This window comes from Mirounga angustirostris, unplaced genomic scaffold, assembly GCF_029215605.1.
Source record: "Mirounga angustirostris isolate CCGP_5_RB_7025 unplaced genomic scaffold, mMirAng1.0.hap1 SCAF_1, whole genome shotgun sequence".
In the NCBI taxonomy this organism is placed as follows: Eukaryota; Metazoa; Chordata; class Mammalia; order Carnivora; family Phocidae; genus Mirounga; species Mirounga angustirostris.
The window spans coordinates 202,241,419-202,264,778 of NW_026991709.1; the positions used below are offsets into that span (position 1 = coordinate 202,241,419).

At 52.7% G+C, this 23,360-nt stretch overlaps 2 protein-coding genes across 8 annotated transcripts in view; both read right to left on the reverse strand.

The window, feature by feature from the left end:
* Positions 1-827, reverse strand: part of SLC25A42 (solute carrier family 25 member 42) — a 28,479-nt gene extending 27,652 nt beyond the window's left edge. For both annotated transcript variants that reach the window (XR_010413601.1, XM_045862655.2), the window contains exon 1: positions 506-827. Coding sequence is in view for 1 of the 2 variants with exons in the window: in XM_045862655.2 (XP_045718611.2) it covers positions 506-675 (170 nt within the window). In the remaining variant the exon portion in view is untranslated. The remainder of the gene's footprint in view (positions 1-505) is intronic.
* Positions 828-1,074: 247 nt separating this feature from the next.
* Positions 1,075-23,227, reverse strand: ARMC6 (armadillo repeat containing 6). 6 transcript variants are annotated; one of them, XM_064597474.1, is made up of 9 exons: positions 23,087-23,227; positions 16,782-16,955; positions 15,585-15,667; positions 10,911-11,484; positions 9,124-9,269; positions 7,931-8,062; positions 7,455-7,592; positions 6,229-6,471; positions 1,075-1,219 (listed from the first exon to the last, which is right to left on the reverse strand). In XM_064597474.1, the coding sequence occupies exons 2-8, from the start codon at positions 16,906-16,908 to the stop codon at positions 6,259-6,261; spliced, it is 1,413 nt and encodes a 470-aa protein (XP_064453544.1). In that variant the 5' UTR covers positions 16,909-16,955; positions 23,087-23,227; the 3' UTR covers positions 1,075-1,219; positions 6,229-6,258. The 6 variants fall into 6 exon arrangements, with proteins under 6 accessions (XP_064453544.1, XP_045718622.1, XP_064453537.1 ...); XM_045862666.3 differs by lacking the exon at positions 1,075-1,219 and adding an exon at positions 3,556-3,770; XM_064597467.1 differs by lacking the exon at positions 1,075-1,219 and adding an exon at positions 5,707-5,812.
* Between the last annotated feature and the right edge of the window lie 133 nt (positions 23,228-23,360).

Genomic DNA, 23,360 nt, shown 5'->3' on the forward strand with positions numbered 1-23,360 from the left:
GGGGGTGCATGGCTCTGGGTGTGGAGGTTTCATCAAGAGGAACAATTTTAGGTGATGTGGGGGGTATCCATGAGTGCGGGGGCGGTGGCAGGTGTGTGGGGGAGAATATTGGTGGGGACATGGACTCAAGTGCGTGTGGGTGTGAAGATCCAATTGTGCCGAGCGCCTGGGGACACGGCCCCAGAGGTGTGGGGGATGTCAGCGAGGTGGACAGTCTCAGGTGTATGGGTGGGGGGTGTTGTCAACAAGAAGGGACGTGGTGTCAGGCGTGTGTGGACTGACCGTGAGGGTTCAGATCCGGCTGGGAGGGTCCCCAAGGAGCACCAGACGCGGGGTGTACGGGAGGGCTTTAACCTCTCCCTACCCCTGCGACGCAGCTGTCACGCCCTGCCTCGCCCGCCCCCGCCCCAGGACCCACGACAAGACCGTGCCTCGCCCTGGCTCGGCCCGAGGGGCGCGGGCCCCCGGACGCCTGCGCCACCCCGCGCCCTCTGCTCCCCCTTACCAGCTAGGACGCGTCGCCCTCACCACCACCACCGCCGCTGCTGCCGCCTCGGGCCACCACGGCCCCGCCTCGCGCACCCCCAGCGCGCGCTGCGGGAGGGGTTCACGCCACGCTCCGATTGGCTGCACGCTGGCCAATCGGCGTTGGGGAACACAGAGATTGATTGGCATGAAACAGACGGGCAGCCCCTAGAGCCAATCACTGAAGGGTAGAGGCGGGCTATTGGGTGAGGTTTTTCATCCCAGAGGCGGTCCCGCGGGGTGCGAGGTGCTGGGAGGCGAGGGCCGGGAGGTAGGCGAGGATTGGAGCTCTGGCAGAAGACGAGCAGCCCTGACGACCAATCCCTGGGGGGCAAGGGCAGGGCTCCGAAGTGGCTGGCGCGGCTGGCGCGAGAACGGAGGGCGTAGCCTAGAGGGCGATGAGGATTGGCTGCGACGCCGAAGACGGACAGGCCCTGCGGCCGGTCGCAGGGGCCGTGAGCGGTGTGCCTCCGGGCAAGGCAGGAGAGCGCAAGGTGCTGAGTTTGGCCGGGAGTGCGGCGGCCCAAGGCGGCCGCAGACGCCCCGGGCGGGGTACTCTGGTGCTGTGTCGTAGAGGCTGGCCCTTGGACCTCGCCGCGTAGAAACAGGACCTCCAACTCTGGCTGTGAACATGGGCCATCGCAGCTGAAAGACTCCCGGATAATTTTACATTCCTTCACTCCCCGCTATTTCCCTGCCAAAGACACGGAGAAGGCAGACTCTCTGAGGTCACTCAGGCTCGTCCTCTGAAGCTCCAGGTTGTGAAGATGTGGAAACAGGTGGAATCCTACCCATGAGCTTTGTGGCTTTCTGGAAGTGTTGGACTTTTCTGATTTCAAGCTTTCTCCTTTACGGGATCCAGTGACATCCCCAACCGGCCTCCTCCCGGATAAGCCTTTTGTGAATCAACCGAAAACTAACCACTATCTCATGAGGTCAAAGCGACCACTGGCCATATTTTACAGAAACCAGAGTGCAGAGAGGTCTAGCTCCTCGCCCACAGCGCTTCAAGTGGCTGAATCTGGAGGTGCATTTAGAGCAGCCTGCTGTTTGGAAGTGGGGTAAGACAGTGTCAGAAAAGAGCCACCAGGGGCCTGAGTGATCTGGGTCAAATCCATGTCCAGCCACTGGCCCACTACATAACCTTGGGCAATGGTTGTGGATCGGTTTCCTCAGGGACAATGATCCCTACACCTTGATCTTTCCTCTTTTGGGCTGCTCCCCTGGGAGAACTTATATCCTAGCCCTTGCCTTGACCTTCTGGTGAAAGCATTTGACTCTCTGCGGGACCATCTGACCTGTGAGCCTCAGCTTCTCCGTGAGGTGAAGTTCATGGGATTCTTTGCAGACAGATGCCAGCAGTTTAGAGAAGACACCTGCCATCCAGTGCCCCTCTGTGTCACTGGCACTCCTCCCAAGTCCACTCACTGACTCTGACTCACCAAGTGCACTCTCTTAATCTCCAGCGCGGAGAGGGTTACAAATGTTCCCAGATACTGGCTCTTATTTCCTCTAGGCACTGGCTAGGGTTGGTGGAGATCAAGTTCAGAACCAGGGAATGCTGGGAGGGAGCAAACCGAAGCTAGGCCTTAATAAGGGTTCACATTTCAGGGCTGGGCAAGCCCCCTGTGCTTAATCCACAACATCTCGAAGGGCTCCCGGTATGGAGGACTATATGGAGGACTATGGAGGACAGGGAAAACACTGAGGCTCACACTGTTGATGTCACTAGCCTGAGGCCACCATCTGACTCACAATATTCCCATGATATTCCCACCTGGGCCTCTCTCCCGTACCTCCCCGCTTCCCAGGTTTGCTCCCCAGCCAACTTCCAGGCCCTGGTCTCCATTCTGCTCTCTGGACAAGAGGACACTGAGGTCCACTAAACACACAATGGGTGTCAGGTCCTTACTGGGCCAAATACCATCTCAGGACCGAATTTCCAGGTGGTGGGGGTAGGGGACAGCACCTACTCTGCAGATGAGAAAACTGATCCTCATACTACAAGTGTTCCTTGCTGAAAGGGCCGGAAGCCGGGTTTGAATCTCTGCTGTTTTTTACTTGCTGGCCACCAGACCTTCAGCAAGTGACTCAAGTTCTCTGACTTAGTTTCTCCAACTACCTCCCAGGGTTGAAGGCAGCACTAACGAGATGAATGGAAGTTAAAACACTCACAACTTCGCTGGTCCACAGCCAGCACTTGCTGAGTGTTGGTGATGGATAAACTGTTCTCCGGGCCTGTTTCCCTTTCTGTAAATAGCGCTTCATGGGATGTGGACATAGACCAACTATGGGTGGGGTTTGCCACCCAGAGAGGGAGATATTTATGCTACAGAAGTCCCTACTCACAGCACCCACCTGCCAGGCCCTGGGAGGGAGGCAGCAAGCTCCTGGAAGGTCCCAGGGTACCCCTAGGGACAGTGCCAACTGAGGCAAGGGTCAGGCAGCAGCCCAACACCAGGCTGCCTTTCCTGAGGGTGCCAAAGGCAATGCCTGGGCTCTGGCCTCTGTTTGCTTGTCAGCATGCTGGCGCCGGCCAAGCTCCCTGCTGCCTTTCCAACAATGGCCAGTAATGCCCCTTGGCATCAGCAACTGACACTCCCACTGTGGGCACTTCAGCTGTGCCTGGCCAGGGTGCCTGGGATCCCAGCTCTTCCGTGTCAGCCTGGCTGGCTCTGGGCAGGACACTGTCTCTCTGCCCCCCAGTCTCCTCTACCTCTCGGGGATCCCTGGAATCATCTGACATGATGGCTATGAGCCAGGCCTGGGCAGAGTGACAGGGCTTAATCAACAGAGGCCAGAGAGCCATTTGCCCAAGGTCAGGTTAGCAACGCTGGCAAGAGAGGAGGGGCGTGGAGGCAGGCCAAGCTGGGTTCTCATCCCACGGAGGCCCCTCAAAGGCTGGCGAGTCTATTTCTCATCTGGAAAATGGGGTTTGTAGGCCCTGCCTCTCAAAGATGTGTTCATAAGCCAGGACCCTGGGTCCTTCCCTGGCTGGAGGGATACCTGCTGAAGGCAACAGTGATGTCAACCACGCCCAGCTGGTTTCAAGGCAGTTTTACTCAGCCTCCCAGAGACTCAGAGAGGCTGCACGGTACGGGCACAGCCTGAATGTGCGGGCCCCTCCCTTGCAGCGGTTTTCTCCCGGGCGCCGGTTTCCATGTCATCAACGAGGATGGCAAGCACTCAGAGAGGGGCCGTGGGCCTTGCTGGGGGCTGTGGTCCTGTGTAGCAATCCACTTAATCTGTTTTCAGGAGAGGAGGCTGAGGTTCACCTGAGGTGGCAGAGCAGGGACTGGAACCCAGGCTTGGCCAACCTCAATGATATGCCTGCAAACCCTGTGGATTTCCAAACAGCCCCTGAGCCACGCCCACTGACGAAGCCCCATTCTTCGGATTAAGGTGGAAAGGACTGATAAGCTGGAGCCCTGCCTCCCCAGAGCAGCCTGCAGCTGTAGGAAGGCTGGCCAGGAGCTCAGGGGAGCAGAGCACTAGGCCTTCCCTCCAAACCACCCCTTTATTATTTAGGTGTATATTCAAAAACATTTACAGGAACCTGGAGCAGAGCAGGGAGACAGGAGCCTGCCTACATGCAACTCATGGGCAGTAGAGGACAAACACAAAAGCACACCAGCATAGGCTCAGAGCTCAGTGACACAGCACAGAGGTGATGGGACCAGGGCACCAGTGAAGGGCAACAGAAGGGGATCTCCCCCATGGAGGCAACATGTGAGCTAGAACCTTGTGCCAGGGAGGAACCAGCCATGGGGAGGGCTGGGGGAGAGGTGCTTCAGGCAAGGACAGCATGTGCAAAGGCCTTACGGGGGGGAAGCTGATGTGGCTAGAAAGACAACTAGAAGACAATGTAGGGAACATGAGGCTGGGAGGTGGGCAGGGCCTGGAGGACAGTTGGTTTTATGGAGAGGGCAATGGGGAGCCTTGGGCAGATCGAGAGCAGAGCTGGGGCAGGAATTACAGGAAGAACACCTCAGGCTTCCCCAGAAATGGGCTGGCACCACCCACCTCCCACAAGACAGATGATGATACATGAGGCTCACAGGGCGTACAGACTACCCTGAGGTCACATGGGTGGCAGAAGTCAAGGCAAGGCAGCCTGAAGCAGGTGCAAGATCCTTCTACATACTGGGTGAGTTCCCGGTGGGGGATGACCGGGTCAGAGGTTCATGTCAGCCCCCCTGAGCTGGCAAGGCCCTCCCAGCCAGGAGTAGGGAACAATTTGCCACCACAGGGAGTTAGGACCAGGGTGATGCTACCACCCCCGCCAGCTATTCACATTAGCCATGGAAATTAGGAGGCTTCTAGGAAAGGGCTTGAGCTGATATCAAGGACAAAATTCAGGCCCTCCTCAAGCTAGGGGAGATGAATGACAAGCAGTGGGCTGGGTGTTCCAAAAGAGGTGAGGGGCTCCCAGTGTGTGGGCTGGAGAGGTCAGGTACCGTGCCTGGAGCCCACCAGGACTCTTGAAGTTACCCAACCCTGACTGGGCCACATGGGATGCACAAGCTGGCAGGTGACCCCGACATGACCCCCAAGTCATGTAAATGCAGTGTAATGCAGAGGAGCACTGGGGTTTGCCAGGCACAGCTGCCTAGGGACCCCCAGAACACTTTGGGGGGACAGTGGGGGTATTTGGGGCAGCAACAGTGATGTCCATACTATAGATGGGAAACTGAGGCTCAAGAAGGAAGGCAGGCTGCCCAAGCCACCTGGCGAGCTATGACCTCAAGCAGCCAGGCAGACAAGTACAGGATAGTCCTTCTAGGGTGAATGGAGGTGGTGAAGCTAAGACAATCGGGTGCCTCCCATGTGCCCAGCTCTGCTTGCACACCCCTCAGAGCGGGTTCTATTTCCCCTCTCCCCATTTCACAGAGGATCAAATCAAGGCTCAGAGAGATTACATCACTAGCTCAAGGCCACAGAGCTGAGTGAGATATAATCAGAAACAATGGCCTTGGGGCCAAGGCCCCAGGTGTGAACCATGGCCCCAGCAGACTGGCTGTCTGGGAGTAACAGCAGATCATATATCCCAGGCTGTTCTCAAAACCCCTTTGCTTTCCTCAGCGACCCCATGGCCTCCCCAGACGTCTGCCCCTCTCCCATTCTCTGAGGCCACTGGAGGCAGCACCCATACTCCACCGCGCTATGGAAGAGATCCCTCCATTGTTCAACTAACAGAGTCTTTTATTACTGGGCAGTACTGGCGGGCCTGGGACCCCTGGAGGCAGAAGAGCTTGGTCCCTGCCCTCCGTCCAGCAGAGCAAGGCACCTACAAGCCATATTACAAGTGAGAGATGAGCAGGGGAGAAAACAGACTTGTAGGAGCCGAAGCGGGGTGGACCCAACCTCCTGTGAGACCGGCCGGCGTGGACCCCACATTTCAGTTAGCACTTTGCCCCCAAGCAATACTAAGGAGGCCCTTCTGGTAGGAAAGGGCACGGGGTGGTGGTGGGAGGGCAGGATGGGTAACGCCAATGCTGTCAGCCGGCCCGGAGAATAAGGTGAAGGGAGGCCAGGACCCAGGGGCTGCTTTCTGCTGTGTAAATGTTTCACCAATGCTCCCTTCCCACCCTAGCCTGTACCTGGTACCCATCAGAAAACACCCCTCACTGAGTGGGGTTGGAATCCAGGGACTAGAGTAGCAGGACACGGACCTCCTCCCTGTTCCTGAGTCACATAACTCACCCAGAGCCATGGCCCAGACTGAACCTGAGGTCACGGCGCCAGGTTGCCCTTCTGGCCAGTCCACAGCTCTCGCAGCTCGACATGGCAGCCAAGGTCCCGCAGGGCAGCCTTGGCCACGTCCTCGCAGTCACGGTGGGTGGCACGGGCCCGCAAGATGAGTGCCTCAGCCCCCAGGTCCAGGATGGGCTGTGAGAAGGCCTGGCTGCGGGCCACCAGGTTACGGATCAGCATGCAGGCCTGTTTCTGGGAGGAAGAACTGAAGGTGAGGGGCTGTGCACTGGTGGGTGGGGTCCACTCTGACCTCAGGGCCCCCATCATAACATAACGGGCAAAGGTGATCACAACCAACATACGGTAGGTGCTTACACTGTGACTCATGAGGCTAGATTCATCTCCCCACTTTATCCTCTCAGTCACCCTGGGAAGCAGGGCTAATTCCCCCAACTCCCAGGCGAGGAAACTGAAGCTCAGGCAGTCAAGTGCTTGGCAGGTGTGGCTAATCCCTCAAGTGTGGGACCCTCAGTCTCAGAGCAAGATTCCCCTGTGGCTGGCAAGAGCCTGGGCAGGGGCCCCAGGAAAGGAGGGCAGAGAGACAGTGGGGAAGAGGGGGTTGTGCACAGGGCCCACCTGTCAATTACATCATCACTCGTTCACCAACATCTGTGCCCTGTTTATCTGCCATGTGTGGGTGCCACAAAGCACCCCACCATTGGGAGACTAGAAGACAAATAGTAGGTGAGGTGTGAGGGTGTGAGGGACTGCCCAGCCAGGGTGGTGAGGAATGGGTAAGGTGATGGGTGAGCCAAGAGCAGTGTTCCAGAGGAGACACCATCAGGAGCGAAGACCCCTAGTGGGACAGAGCCTGGTGTGTCTGAGGACCAGCAAGGAGGCCCCTGTGCTGGGAGGGTGTGCGAGGTGGGAGTGGGGGAGGCAGCCCATGGATAGCAGGGAATCTTCCAAAAGTCCCAGCAGATCTCCACCTGCTCTCCTCCCATCTCCTCCTCCTCTTCCTATCCTTCTGAAGGAACTGTTAGGAGAGGAAAAAAATCAACACTGGAAGAGCAAAGGAAGAGGAAGACAGCTATGGAGAGAACTGGGTGCATTTTCACGGATGGGAAGTAGATACCTTCGGGGGCTGGGAAGGAAAAAGACTTTGAGAGGGCTGGGATGGGGATGGGGACAGGGAGGGCCTGGGTCCTGCCCCGCCCTCCTGCCCACAGGCCCACCTGTACTCTAGCCTCTCGCGGGTGCGCCTTCATGGCCTGCAGTGCGACCAGGGCCCCGCCGCCCTCCATGATGACCCGGCTGTTCTCTGGCTTTCGCAGGGCTAGGACGCACAGGGCCGCACAGCTCTGCTCGCAGACCTGTGGGGGGTCACAGGGATGGCGGAGACAGTCAGATGCCCATCACCCAGAGGGCCTGCCGTGGCTGCCACTGTTAATTCCCCAGGTGAGTGCCCTGCAGTTTCCCCTGGAGAGACCGCTGCCAGCCCGTGTATATACCAGATCAGTAATAAGAGGAATGATAAAAACCTCAACCACGCTCTTAGGGGGGACGGTCTCCACCGAGGCCTCTCGCGGGCCCCACCCCAGCCCTAGCCCTGCTTGAGGAAATGGGGAAGAGCACCAGGTGAACCCAGATACTGATTTGGGACTCCAGCCACTGTGCCCCACCTCTTGCGCCCCCTGCCTGGGGTAGGTACCTGGGGGCTGGCCAGGTGCTGGGTCATGGCGGCTATGATGGACTCTGTCCCGCCAGCACGGATAATGGCGTCCTTCACATCATCGTTGCCTGCAATGGCCCACAGGGCACTCAACACTTGCTTCACAAGGTCCTACAGGAGGGTAAGGTGGGGGTCAGCTCTGGCTAGCTCGTCCTCCTGCGCTGTGCCAGACACTAACTGCTTGGTTGCTGGTTTGTAAGGGGGGGGGGGGCCGAGTCTTGAGGGAGGGTCTGTTGTTCCGCTGTCTGAACAACAGGTGGGGCCACCCTGGGGCATGCGGGCAGCCTGTGATGGCAGGAGAGGCTCAGGGAGGTGGACCCTGTGGATTAGTCCACCTGTGCCCAGCCCAGGCATTTGGACAGCCTTGACACCCACCCCTCACACACGGAGGGGGCATGCGACTCAGGCCAGGAATCAAAGCCCAGGGTCCCCTGGCCATAGCTGAGTCCCCAGGTCCTGAGCTGAGGACAGCTGACCAGATGCTGCTGGGACTGCTGACCGCCCCAGTGAGGGGCAGAGCTGTGAAAGAGAAAGAGAAAGCGGTGGGAGGGAAACCAAGCCTCCACCCACCCCCGACTGTCCAGGAGTACAAACAAAATGCATTCCCTCATGAGCTTAAGCCGGTTCAAATACAGCTTTCTGGGGTTGGGGGCAATAGGACCATTGCTGCCAAAGGACGGGGAGGTACTCCCGCCCTAAGTCAGGCATGTAGAGAGGGGATTAAGTGGCTGTTAAATGAAAGAATAATGAATAGGGGTCCCTGCCCCATTTTATGGATGGGGAAACCAAGGCACTAAGGATTTGTCTCACTCAAGCGTCACACCCCTGAGCTGGGGGCTGGGCCAGCCCCTGTCAACACCCACTCACGTTCCTCCCACTGCTGGTAGAAAATACAAAGGTGTTAAAGGATAGTAAGACAGGGTGGGTGGATTTGTTTTCTCCCAAAACTTTACTTCCTGCCCTGGGGTCAATGAGGAGTGAAAACTGCACTTTGCTTCCAGGGTCAGCAGACAGGGCCGGTATGTTCTGATTCAAGCTTGTCTGGGTGGCTGGGGCTCAAGGGGGCAGAGTTCACTGGGAAGTCTGGAACCTTCCTGTGGCATTGAGAGAAATGACAAATCGAAATCCAAGTGAGGGGCGCTTCACACCCTAAGACGGCTCTGGACACCCACCTGGTGGTCACTGCAGGTGGCCAGTAGGGCCACCAGGACACCGAGGCCCCCAAGGTCGACGACCTCCTGGCAGAACTCGTTGCGGACGGCCAGGCGGGATAGGGTGCTGCAGAGCTCACTCAGGACACTGGGGTTGTCAGAGAATGCTGTGGAGAGGGAGAGGAACCACTGGGGGCAGGACAGGGAGAGAACCAGTCCCAGCTTGGAACCAGAAGCCAGCGGTCCTGGTACAAATCCTGTTCCACCTGGGAAGCGGGGCCCTTCTGCCAGGCAGGGCGGCCACACGCACCAGGAGAGCCCCACTGAACACCAGGGCCGCCCGGGCCTGCAGTGCTCCCTGCTGGCCGCAGGAGAAGACACGCGAACTCGCCCTCCCCCACGCGGTGTCCCAGATAAATTCCAGACCAACTGATGAGCTCAACTAAAAAAAGAAAACCATAATAGTGCTATAATAAAACATCCAAACTATTTTTATGTTCTTGGGGTGGGAATGACCTTTCTAAGTGCAACGGGAAACCCAGAAACCGTAGAGGGACATATGGATAGAGTTGACCTGGGCAAAATTGAACACAGATGCCGAAGACGAAGCTTAGAGGCCCCAGGGAGGAGAGGCCTGCACTGAGGCTCACATGGGGGGTGGCCGGGGTGGAAGGGTGGGGGGGAGTGAACAACCCTAATTTATACAGAGCTCTGTGACAGTCAGCTGGTATGGCCCCCTGGTCAGAGTGCAGCCCCCAGCAATGCCATGAGCACTAATACTGGGGGGAGGTATTCTCTAGATGTAGTGACATCTATGATCAGCTAACTTCAAGATGACCCTTGATGGTCTGAGTGTGGGCCTCATCCAGTCAGCTGAAGGCCTTAAGAGGGAAACTGAGGTCTTCCTGAAGAGGAAGAAGCTCACCTGAGGACTGTGGTGTTGGCTCCTGCCCAAGCCTGCTCCATGGATTTCAGACTCACCAGCCCCTTGGGCACATGAGCCAATTCCTTGACACACACACACACACACACACACACACCCCACCCCCCCCACCCCCGGTTCTGCTTCTCTGGTAGAACCCTGATGGACAGGAGCTCTGTCAACAAACGAGAAAGATGTAAACTCCCCCTCAGAGAAGCAGCTCGACTTCGCAGATGGCTGGGCCTGTTTTCACCCTCTCCAGAGGTATGAGACTGAGGCAGGCCTGCCTCTCCGGAAGACAGGGCCAGAGTCACACAAACAAGCCTAGCTATAGAGCCAGAGCCACAGGCAGGCTGGGAAGAACTCATTCTTCTAGCACCTTCTGTGCACCAGACCAGAGTCAGGCCTTTTCTGGTGGGTACAGTGGACAGGGGGCAGGGAATTTCAGGTCTGAACATCAGCGCTGTGAGCTCCTATGGCTGGCTTGCCTTGGTCATCCCAGTCAGGAACATGTACGTGCATAACAATTTGAGGCTAAGTATGAACCAAAGTGTAAACCTCTACCGGGGACCAGCCACACTCCCCCATCTTTGGGAAACACCCTTATTTGTCCCTTTGGGGAGCTCTCCTTTCCGTGTGCTCTCAGTCTGTGTGGGTGCACAGAGCCAAGCCCCTTCCTCAAATGGCTTTAGAGATGGGCACAAGATCTGGTCTTGGCCAATGAGCCCTGGCTTGGAACTCTCCTAGAGCAACCAGAAGTAAGGACACTATTCCACCAGGGCTGCCATGTGGGTGGTAGTAAGCCAAAAGAGGCAAGTGGAGCCTGGAGCCAGCCATGCCTGAAGCAGTCCTAAAACCCAACTCTCATTCTCACACCTGCTCCTACCTTTGGTGGCCTCAATGAGCACCTTCAAGCCTCCATTCTCCTGCACAATCATCTTGGCATGGTCGTGGGCATGGCCAAAGGGCACACGGATATCATCGTCGAAGGTCATGACTCGGAGGGCCCAGCAGGCCTCCGTGACCACGTCAGCACAGTGACCATGCCGGGTGATGGCACCGGTCAGCAGGGGCAGCACACCGGCCTTCACCAGGCTCTGCCGATTCTGCTCGTGCTTCAGGCTGGCATGGCACACACAGCGGATCCCAGAACAGGTCAGATCGGCTGCGTCAGCATTCTGGGCCAGTGTGACCACCAGCAGCTGCAGGCCCTGGGTGTCTAGGAGATCGGGCTGGCCATCGGTCAGGGCTGACAGGGCGTTGAGGGCCTGGAGCAGGAGGCCCTGGTCACTTGCTATAGCAAGCCTCCAGGCGGCGAGAAGGATGGGGTAGGCCCCCTTCTGGGCTGCCAGGAAGCGGCAAGCCTCATGCTGCTTGCACTGCTCAAAAAAGCGGGCAAGGTGCGCGGACACCTCCTGGGGGCGAGAGCGGGCCACGGACTCCTGCAGGTCATCCAGGGCCTAGAGGACACGGGAGAAACTTCAGTGTCAGCTCAGCCCAAAGAGGTTCCACAGTGACAGGGCTGCCCCCGTGACATTCCCTCTCCTGGGATTTAGGCCTGTGGTGGAAATTCAGTCCAGCCGTGGTAGCTTCCACACTAGGAGCTTCGAGCTTCAGAGGCCACAGAGAGATGGAGAGACCCAGCTCTCTCAGGGTCCCTCCATGGAGCCACACACGTGAGTGCAGACACAGTCAACGCTCCAGCCCTAGCTGCCATGGCAAGATGCTCCAAGCCAGACCCTCGGAACCATCTGGCTGAGCTCAGTTCACCCAGCCGAACCATAAGGTACAAGAAAATGGCTGTTGTTTTGGGTTGCTTACTATGCAACTAAAACTAATCGACATACCCTCCAGTGGCCACCTCTCCAAGGAAGGTGAAAGTTACCTTTGCCAGACCGGCCCATACAGATGCCTCCTGTTTCTCTCTCATTCATTCCACAAATATTTATCTGCCAAATGAAATCACACCACACACACTATTGATCTACCCAAATTCAATTCAAAGTCCCTGGGGGGAAAAACAGTAATAACGAGAGGAAACAATTTGAAAAGGGCATCCAAGTCTAGCTGCCGTTCAATTCCATGCTCCAGACCTGCCTTCAGCAATGGGCCCAAGATGAACCCAAGCCTCCTGGGGCTTACGAAATCACTGGTCCCAGGCCCCAGGGAGGGCAGCTCTACAGATGCCATCAACCCAAGCCAGAGGGCTGTGATTTAGCCACCACTGCCCGGAATGGCAAGGATGCCTGTTGGCTCACCGTCCCTGAGCTGGACTTAACTGAGTCTATGTTGCAATGACACAGAATATTAATAGGCTAAAAGCAGAGAATGTGCCTTGAATGGACATTTGCCAAAGAAAATACACTGGTGGCCACTAGGCAGACAAAAGGATGGTCCACATTGCTAGTCATTAGGGAAATGCTCGAAAAAGTAAATATGGAATTACCACATGATCCAGCAATCCCACTTCCAAGCATATACCCAGAAGAACTGAAAGCAGTCTTAAAGAGATGTCTGTATATCCGTGTTCACAGCAGCATTAATTCTAGTAGACAAAGGCTGGAAGCAACCCAACTTTCCATTCATGGATGAATGGATAAACAGAATGGGGTCCATCCACGCGATGGAATATTATTCAGCCACAACAAGGACCACAATTCTGACCCAAGCTCCAACATGGATGAAGCCTGAGGACATTATGCTGAGTGAAAGAAGCCAGCCACAAAAGGACAAATACTCTGTGATTCCACTTATAGGAGTCCCTAGAGGAGTCACATTCACAGAGGCAGGAAGTAGAACTGTGGGTGAAAGGGGTTAGGGGAGGGGAATAGGAAGTTAGTGTTTAATGGGCACAGAGTTTCAGTTTGGGAAGATGAGAAAGTCCTGGAAATGGATGATGGGGATGGTTGCGCAACAACGTGAATATACTTCGTGTCACTGAACCATCCACTTAGAAATGGTTAAGATGGTGAATTTGTGTTATATTTTACCATAAACCAAAAACAGAGGACGTAGCATTTGAGCAGGAACCTGGCAAGAAACCTAAAAAGCTGGCCCAAATGGCCCAAGTGCCGTTAAGACGCACAGTGCTGGAGTTGTAACACTCTGGGTTTAGTCAGGTAAGAGAAGAAAAGATAATGGCCACAATCCACACACTCGTCTCCATCCAGTTTGTGGGGAATCTCCTCTTGTCCTGGATGGCATCAGGAAGGCAAGTCTCTGTGCTGGCTGGCTAAGATGGTGGTCTTCACAGTCCCTAGGTGCTGCCTGAGACCCCAGACCCCAGGAGTGGCTGAGGAGAGGACAGTCGCTAAAGTGAAGGTGGCAGAGTCAGCTGTGTTCCACCTGCGACAACTCAGCATGGTGATGGGGGCTTTGTCCACCAACCCGGGGGTCACTTTCTCTGTGACTGACGGCTTGGATTTGAAACTCCTCACACATAAAACCAGTCCAGCTCACCTTCTCCTTAGAGAGTTCCAAGACTTCTTGTTTTGTTTTTTTTTTCTACAAGTCTGTGTGCAACAAATTTCCTGACTCTGGTAGACTCATTTCAAAAGGCATCACAGAGTTGAATCTTTCTCCTACAGATAAGCACTGTTCACACGTCGGAGCCACGGCAGCAGAGGTCAATGCCGCCGTGGAATGAGAAGGGGCTGGTTCAACTGCAAGGTGAGAGTAAGGCTGGGAGGATGTGAAACCCAATGTGTGTGGCGCCTCCCACACGGGAAGGGAAAGAAGGTGTTTGGTGGGAGAGACGAGACAGGGACTTTCAGATTTTGCTATAAATGCTTGAGTATTGCTTGAATCTTTTATGCCAAGAACATGTTCACGTTGTTCTTCAGTAATGAAAAATAAAATTTAAAAGTCGAATTAAGAAGAATAAAAAAGCAAAGGTTGTGAACAAAAGGAGTTTTCTGTACTGCTGGTAGAAGACAGCAGAGCTGTTCCCAGCTTGATTTCCCTGGGAGAGGGACCTGGGTCTGGGTCCCAGCTCTGCCCCTCACTGGCTGTGACCACAAGTGAGTCATTTATCTTTAGGGAGCCTCAGATTCCTGATCAGCAAAATGGGCTAACAACAGATTGAGATAATATGTTTTATTTATTTTTTTATTTTTTTAAAGATTTTATTTATTTATTTGTCAGAGAGAGAGTGAACGAGCAAAAGCAGTGAGAGCGGCAGGCAGAGGGAGAAGCAGGCTCCCCGCTGAGCAAGGAAACCGATGCGGGGCTTGATCTCAGGATCCTGGGACCATGACCTGAGCCGAAGGCAGATGCTTAACCTTAGACTGAGCCACCCAGGTGTCCCATGTTTTAAGAATTTAACACAATGCTGGGGTGCCTGGGTGGCTCAGTCGTTAAGCGTCTGCCTTCGGCTCAGGTTATGACCCCAGGGTCCTGGGATCGAGCCCCGCATCGGGCTCCCTGCTCTGCAGGAAGCCTGCTTCTCCCTCTCCCACTCCCCCTGCTTGTGTTCCCTCTCTCGCTGTGTCTCTCTCTGTCAAATAAATAAATAAAATCTTAAAAAAGAAAAAAAAAAGAATTTAACACAATGCTGAGCACTTAAGAAGTACTCAGTTACGAAAGACTATTGTTACTGAGACCCTTCATATGTAAAGAGCATCTACAAATCAATAAAAACAAGATGAACAACCCAATAAAAAAACTGCCAAGACAACAAACTCCTTTCTTACTAGCAAATAAGTTAAAACAAGGAGATAATTTTCTCAAAACCTCCATGAGGCAGGAGATGGTGAGGACCCTGAGAGCAGAGAGAAGTAAATACCTTGCCTTAGGCAGAGCTGGGTTCATACCTAGGGCTGTGTTCTCCAACTTCCTCTTTTATCACTTTACTCTCTCTTGCTGTCAGGTAGATCATTTTTTTCTCTTTGGATTACCCATCTGTAAAATGGGAATAATAATCCCCACCTTGCAGGGGTCTTTGGGAGAATAACTGAGATAGCACAAAGAAAGCACCTTGCCCAGAACTGACTCCACAGTCAATTCTCAATAAACACCACAGCCTTTGCCTTTTTACCAATAGCATTTAACCCCTGTGACCTTTACCTTCCTTGTTTGTGTGCTGGAGAGTGAGGGTAGGCTCTGGGCCTCTGTTACCCCATCAGTAAGTAAGAGATGACACCACCTACCTCACAGGCCAGTTTTAGTGCTAAAGGGGCAGGCTATATAATGTGCTGGTGAATAGTCAGTGCTCAACAGGTGACAGCCTTATTGTGATTCCACTCTCTTTCTGTAATTCCTGTCCATCTCTGAGAAAACTTAGTGGTTAGGAGGCTCCTCCATGGTGCCCTCTGTCCCAAGGCTGCCAACACCGGGGACAACCTGAGCACTGTCCATCCCAAAAGGGCTCTCAGATATGGACTCAGGGAGCCCTGGCTGCAAGCTCAGGCTCCCATGTACACGCTGGGTGCCTGCCCTTCAGAACCTGCATCTGTCATCTGGGAACCAGTGGAAAGGTGCCCCTAACAGACTGTTAAACAGTGATGTGCGTGGAATGACATGTGTAAGGTCAGCCATGCCCACATGGGCCACCCCTTCCTACCTGTAGGATGTCGTGTGTAGGCTCCTGGGATCCATCTGCAGAGGCTCTGGGTGCCAGCTTTATAATGTTGGTCAGATCAACCCCTGTGGGGGGCGGGGGAGAGGTCAGGAAACAAGTGACAGCCATCATCCCCACAGGCCTGCCAGAACATACCTCACATCCCTTCTCCTGGGACCACCCCACTCTGGAGGCCTTTGGGGGGTCTGCCCAGCTCCCCATCCCAACCCTTCCCTGCCAGGGCCCAGCAGCCACATTCATACAAGGGATGTAGGATATGGAGGGGTTGTCTTTGCCCCTTGGCCCTGTCCAACCACTGGGAGCAGAGCAGTAGTGAGGCTGCAGGTCATCACTGTGGCGAGACACACTCTACCTGGTGGGCTAGGTAGAATACCACCCTGGCTGCACATACCACCTGGCTGCACCCCCACCCTCCCTGGCACCCCTAGGGAAGCCTCCACTGCACAAGACACATCTGGGTACTCCTCCAGTCCCTGGCCAGTATCTATATCCTATATCCCACTCTGTGCCGGGGACACCAGCCTCTGACCTCTGAGGCTGGGCCCCTGAGCTCCCTTGCCCTCTCAAGTCTGACCGGGCTTGACCAATGGGGAAGAGGACTTCAGATTAGAAGAAATGGGAGGGTGGGATATTTATTCCCATCTCCCTGCCTCTGCCTCTGCCAGATGACTCCCCACCCCCAGCCATGGCCTGTTGTGGGGCCGGGGAGGTCTCCTAACCCTGCCCACACCACTGTAAATAAATAGTCCCCTCTTAACCACTGTCCCCCATAGGCTGGTGTTTCCACAGGCTGGTGACCAACACCCCCTTCTGCCTCCATGAACTCAAGCTGGAGTGTAGGTGAGGCAGGGAGGTAGGTGGCCCTGTTTCTTGGGAGGTAGTCAGGAAAACCTCTTCAAGGAAGTGGCAATTAAAATGAGACCCACCTTGAAGGATTCAGCCCTGCAGATGTCTGGGTGGGGGGTCAAGGCAAGTAGAGGGAGGACAAGAACAAAGTGGGAGAAGGTAGCCAGCCTGCTCAGGGCAGAACGCAGACAGGGCGACGGGGCCCAGGGCTGCCACGCCAGGCAAGAGAGAGCCATGGCAGGAAATCATTCTTGCACGTTAAGAGCTGTGGACTGGAAGTGACTTTTGGGCAAAGAGTCAGACCAGAGCTGGGACAGAGCCACAGTGCCCTACCTTGTGATTCAAACTGTTCCACGGCCTCTTTTACTGCGTCCTCTGACCCCATCTCGAACTCTTCAATGTTTTCACGAACGGCTGCATCGAAAGTCTCCTGGGTGATACGCTTGGAGGCCATTTCCATCTCCTGTGCATGGGGTGGCAGGTGCCTGCCTGAGAGACACTCTCAAACTGAGAAATCAAGGTAGGAAGAAAGCTTCATTGAGGGTGAGAGGACAACTGCGAGCCTGGCTATCACTTAGGGAAGAGCTACCAGGGGCCAAAGCCTAGGACCTCCCAGGAAAAATTCTAACAACCTGGGTCACAGAGAAGGCTGATACCCCACCATCTGCAGAGCTTCTAAAAGTGTAGAAGAGGGCAGGTGGTTTACATTTTATCTAAGAAAGAGAAGATGTTAATATGTGTCCTTCTAGTTAAAAAAAAAAAGGATAAAATAATACTTTAACAATATTACATGTTATATGTTGTTACATGACCATAATGAAACACGGTTATAATGCCACATTTTATGTAAAGTGTTATTTACAACATGCAATATTTGTTGTAACATGTAATACTATAACTATATGGTATTTTATCATATAGTTAGGTATTTCATAGTTAACTATGTAATAAAACTACTTACAGTGGTATGCTATTATACCAATAAAAGTTTTAAGATAAAAATTAATAGGGGCGCCTGGGTGGCTCAGTCGTTAAGCATCTGCCTTCGGCTCAGGTCATGATCCCAGAGTCCTGGGATCGAGCCCCGCGTCGGGCTCTCTGCACAGCGGAAAGCCTGCTTCTCCCTCTCCCACTCCCCCTGCTTGTGTTCCCTCTCTCGCTGTGTCTCTCTCTGTCAAATAAATAAATAAAATCTTTAAAAAAAGAATAATAAATAAAATGGTAAGCGAAATTAAAAACTAATAGAAATACTTACCATGAGGGGAAGTAGGGAAAAGGGTGGTGAGGACAGGACGAGAAGCTGGATTATTCTCTCCAAATATAACTTGTTTCATGGTTGCTGTTTTTTTTTTTTTTTAAAGGATTTTATTTATTTATTTGTCAGAGAGAGAGAGAACAAGCAGGGGGACGGCAGGCAGAGGGAGAAGCAGGCTCCCCGCTGAGCACAGGGCTCGATCCCAGGACCCTGGGATCATAACCTGAGCCGAAAGCAGACGCTTAACCGACTGAGTTACCCAGGCATCCCATGTTGTTGTTGTTGTTTGGAGATTTTATTTATTTATTTGAGACAGAGAGAGATATAAAACACAAGCCGGGGGCGCCTGGGTGGCTCAGATGGTTAAGCATCTGCCTTCGGCTCAGGTCATGATCCCAGGGTCCTGGGATCGAGTCCTGCATCGGGCTCCCTGCTCAGCGGGGAGCCTGCTTCTCCCTCTGCCTCTCTCTCTCTCTGTCTCTTATGAATAAATAAATAAAATCTTAAAAACAAACAAAACAAAACACAAGTCGGGGGAGAGGGGCAGAGGAAGAGAAGTGAGAAGCAGACTCCCCACTGAGAAGGGAGCCTGATGTGGGGCTCGATCCTAGGACTTTGGGATCATGACCTGAGCCGAAGGCAGACGATTAACCAACTGAGCCACCCAGGCGCCCCCTCTGTTTCATGGTTTTAAGTTTATTTATTTTTATTTTATTTTATTTTTTTTTAAGATTTTATTTATTTATTTGAGACAGAGAGCATGAGAGGGAGGAGGGTCAGAGGGAGAAGCAGACTCCCTGCCGAGCAGGGAGCCCAATGCGGGACTCGATCCTGGCACTCCAGGATCATGACCTGAGCCGAAGGCAGTCGCTTAACCAACTGAGCTACCCAGGCGCCCCATGGTTTTAAGTTTAGAACCCATGTAAATGCTTTATGTGGTTAGGAAAAGGAATAAATCAACATAAACGAAAATAAAAATGAAAGCAATCCCTAAAAATCAAGAGTAAAATGAAACCCATGAATCTAACAATATATCTATGCAGAGTTTAAAATACAGTGATAGAGGGGCACCTGGGTGGCTCAGTCGTTAAGCATCTGCCTTCGGCTCAGGTCATGATCCCAGGGTCCTGGGATCGAACCCTGCATCGGGCTCCCTGCTCAGCGGGAAGCCTGCTTCTCCCTCTCCCACTCCCCCTGCTTGTGTTCCTGCTGTCGCTGTCTCTCTCTGTCAAATAAATAAATAAAATCTTTAAAAAATAAAATAAAATAAAATACAGTGATAGAACCATATATTCCTACTGGGATGTACAATAAGAATAGAAAGAACTGTAAAAGAAAATCTTCAACAGTTTTTAGTAATCATGTTATTGGAAATGATAATAGTAATATTATTTGGAAGCCACTGTGGATATAGCAAATAAGTAATATTGTTTATCTCATTAGGAACTAGCACAAAAGAAAAAAAGATTCTAATACACACAAAAAAATCCAAAAAGTAAAAACTCAGAACTAAATTTGAACTGGAATTATCCGTACAAACTCATGGATGGATTTTTTCTTAGTCAAACAAAGAACCAATTTTTCTTTTCTTTTTTTTTTAAAGATTTTATTTATTTATTTGACAGAGAGAGACACAGCGAGAGAGGGAACACAAGCAGGGGGAATGGGAGAGGGAGAGGCAGGCCTCCCGCAGAGCAGGGAGCCCGATGCGGGGCTCGATCCCAGGACCCCGGGATCATGACCTGAGCCGAAGGCAGACGCTTAACGACTGTGCCACCCAGGCGCCCCAAGAACCAATTTTTCTAATGCTATCAGCTGAAAATGCCTAGAGGAAATAACACCACAGCAGTAGTGAACACCCCGAACACCACCAATGGCCTCTAAGTATCATTTTCCCAACAAAGAAGAGAGGACTCCTGGAGGAATGGCTGATTCTACAACTGAGAAGAAAACAGGCCAGAGAAGCTGAGCCAGGAGCATCTGCTCAGACCAGAAAGCAAGGAAGCTTCTAAAAACCATCAGGGTTAAGTCAAAGGACTTGGAGCAGACCCTAAGAGACGCCCATGGGCCCAAGTGACAGATGAGCACTAAAACAAAACAACAAAACCAAACAAAACACAATAAATAACAAAATCTATGCGTTCATAATAGTACTAAAACACACCCTGCTCATTTTGCTGAAAACTGGCAAATAAAGAATACAGCATTCATTCTACTTCCCTCACATAATTACCAGATTATAAAGAGGGGAAGAGGAAAAGTTCTGTTTTGTAGATGAATTCCAACTGATTATCCATAACTGGGCAGATTTAGATGACAATCCCCACAGGCTGCAAAACCGTAAGGAGCAAAACTGATGGGGAACCTGACAATGAGGGGACAGTACCCTCGTCCACTGCGTGATTTCACATCACCAGAATAGAAAGCCAACACCACCTGCCTCCAGACAAGAGTGAAATGCACCTGTGAAATCATCTTCCCAAAAACTCAAACCCAATCTGACCATGCATCCAATAGAACTTTCTGTGATGATGGAATATTCTCTATCTGTGCCATCTACGTGGGTTTTAGCAGTTGAAATATAGCTAGTGTGACTGAGGCACTGAACGTGTACTTTTTATTTATTTTTATTTATTTTTATTTTATTTATTTATTTTTATTTTAAATAGTCTCCATGCCCAGAGTGGAGCCCAACGTGGGGCTTGAACCCACGACCCTGAGATCAAGACCTGAGCAGAAATCAAGAGTCAGCTGCTTAACCGACTGAGCCCCCCCGGCAACCGTACCACTCTCTCTTTTTAACGAAGAGGGAAACAGGCCTCAGGCCCAGAGCCTAACAGGGGTTAACAACTATTTTCATTTTGCTTCTTTTATTATATCTATTTTGTTTATTGCGGTAATACTTTTTCGTTTCCATTAAAATACATCACTTTCTAAATTTATAATAAAGTTTCGGAATAGTACAAAGAACACCTATTTCCTTCTAACTTTGCCAGTTGTTAACATTTTGCCAGGTTAATCTCTGTGAGAGTATGTGTTCCTGCACACACGTCATGTGAGAGTATGCTCCAGGAATCAGATCCTTCCCTCCTAAAGACGTCAACATGAATCTCCGAAGGACATTCTCACACATCCAATGTGCAACTAAAATTTAACACAGGAAATTTAACAATGATACATTACTATTTTCTAATATACACTCCATGACCAACTTTCTCCATTGTCCTAATGCTGTCTTTGAAAACAATTATTTTTCCTGGTCCCAGGTCTGTTATAGAATCGTGCATCACAGAAAATGTTAGGGGAACAAAGGCACAGGGAGTACTAGGACAGCGGGAGGGGAATGTGGCAAAAATCCGAAGGCAAATTTGGGCTGTATGGGCAACAGGCCACTCAAGCCTGCGCTTCTGTTTCTGAAGGTGGCACAGGATGTGAATATTCCATCTGTGTTTGTGCAGATGTTTTCAGGGAGGAGGACAGGCTCTGGGGCCAGCAGGGGGGACTTGAATCCCAGGCCCTCCACTTAACCTGTTGGTCAACTCTCTCTTGTGTGACATGGGGATAAACAAAGAGAATCTACCTCATAGGGCTGTCGTGAAAATTCAACCAGTTAATCCCTATAAAGTGCTTAAATAGGATTTGGCACAGAGTAAGAGCTCAATAAACATTAGCTATTGTTCCTTTTGTTGCTTAGAGGTAATTCAACCAGTTCAATTTGGGGGAGAGGCATAAGGGCATCAAACACCATACCTTGCTCCCTTGCAGGTAGCTCCCCTAATTCTTTCTGCCCCAGAACAACAAGGATCCATTTAGGGGTTGCTAAGGATTTCCATGGTCAAAGGTGAAGGAAAAGAGTAAGGATTTTCTGTGTCAATTAAGAGCTTCTCAGTGAGGCACCCAGGCTGGTATGTGTGTGCAGGTGTTTCTGACCAGTTCTGAGGGGCAGGAACTTCCCAGCTGGGACTGTCGGAGGGACTCTGTTCCTGACCCTGCTACCAAATGATGCTCCCACCACCCTGACCATGCTTCAGATCTGAGTGGGTCAACAGTGAGTGGCCACCCTGTCACAGAGGCCCAGTCCTAAAGGCGAATGTCAATTATACCTATTTTACGGATGGGAAATCTGAAGCTCAGAGAGGGGAAGAACCTGTCAGAGATCACACAAGCAGTAAGAGGCCTGGTCATCATGCCACTTTACTTCATTAACACTTGCCCTCCACCTGGGTTCTCTGTAGAGTTCCTGCTAGCTCTTCCAGGCCACCTCCTCCTGGGTGCCTTCCCTGACCACTTAGAACCTGTATGCGCTCTCTGGCCTTGGCTCCCCCTGCCCAGTCCTGAGCTCGGGAGATCAATGTCCGGCTCTGGGACTACCTCTAAGGCAAGCTGGGCCTTAGGTTGGGCATAGGGCTAGGTGACAGAATGAAAGTACATATCTGGAGTTCATGAGAAGGACGGTGCCTAGGAATGGTCATCTGGGAGCCACCTGGGAACAGTCCAGGCTAGGAAAGGGGGAAAACAGCATTACCAGTCCCCATGATGGGTCGAAGGTGTGCTGGAGGAAAGAAAGGGAGTTAGCAAGACCCCAAATGACAGCTGGTTTCCCTTTCTAAGCCAGGGTTCCACTCACCAAGAAAACGGTGCCCTGACATGGCAGGGACTCCAATGACTCATCTTCCTCCACCCGACACACCCACCCTGGTTCAGGCACAATCCTCCCTATAGGTGGCTTCCTCCCTGCCACACACTGTACCTCTATTCTCCACTCAGCAGGCAGGGAGAAACTCGAAATCACAGAGACCTCACTGCTCAAAATCCTGCACTGGCGTCCCAACCCTCTCAACAAAATCCAGTCTACTTACCAGCACTTTTTCTACGTGGACCTCACCTAGGTCTCTTACCTAGACCTTCTCAGCAGAGCTTTCCCACCTCTTTCTCATCCTTCCCAGCCACCCAAGGGATGCTCTTAATAACCATATGGTTAAAGCAGACCCCCCTCCTTTCGCATAATCCTTTTTGAATACTATATCTACCTGGAGCGACATGTTCATCTATTTTACCTCCTTTTACTGTCTAGCCTCCTCCCCAATTAAGTTTAACCTCCACAAGAACTGGGGCTCAGTCAACTTTGTTCACCACCTTCCCCCCTGCCCAGGATGCAACCAGATATGCAGCAGGCACTCAGTACATAGGTTATGAATGGATGAATAAATGAATGAAAAGAAAGCCGAGGCCAGGGAAATGGGGGATTTTGTCCCCTGGCAGCTTCTGTAAGAGTCATTCCCCAAAACCAAATCCCCGAGGGCGGCGCCACAGTCACCAGCCCGACCCCGCGGCGCCCACTCCCCTCCCCGCGCGAGGGAACTCCGCGGCCGCCGCTTCTCACCCGGTTTTCGCAGCCTCGTGGGGAAAGGGTGGGGCTCGCGACTGTCACCGGCAGAACCACCTCTGGTCCCTTCCGGCCACCGTACGGGCGCAGGTGCGCTGGCGCCAACTCGCCTCGGCCTCCCTCAGCTCCACGGACCGCTCCCGGAGTGATCAAGAGTGACCGCGAGCGCAGGTAAAGCCGAGAGAGCCAACAGGTGTGCAGAGGCGGCGTCTTTGCCGCCTTTTTCCGGCCGCTCCCCGTTTCCGCCGCCCTCAATAAATTAATCTTTCGC

Coding starts and splice junctions, on each gene's coding strand:
- ARMC6 (XM_064597474.1), bottom strand. CDS start 16,908: ATGGAAATGGCCTCCAAGCGTATCACCCAGGAGACTTTCGATGCAGCC. Junction 15,668..16,781: donor GGAACAGTTTGAATCACAAG/GTAGGGCACTGT, acceptor CGCCCCCCACAG/GGGTTGATCTGACCAACATT. Junction 6,472..7,454: donor CGCGAGAGGCTAGAGTACAG/GTGGGCCTGTGG, acceptor TCTTCCTCCCAG/AAACAGGCCTGCATGCTGAT.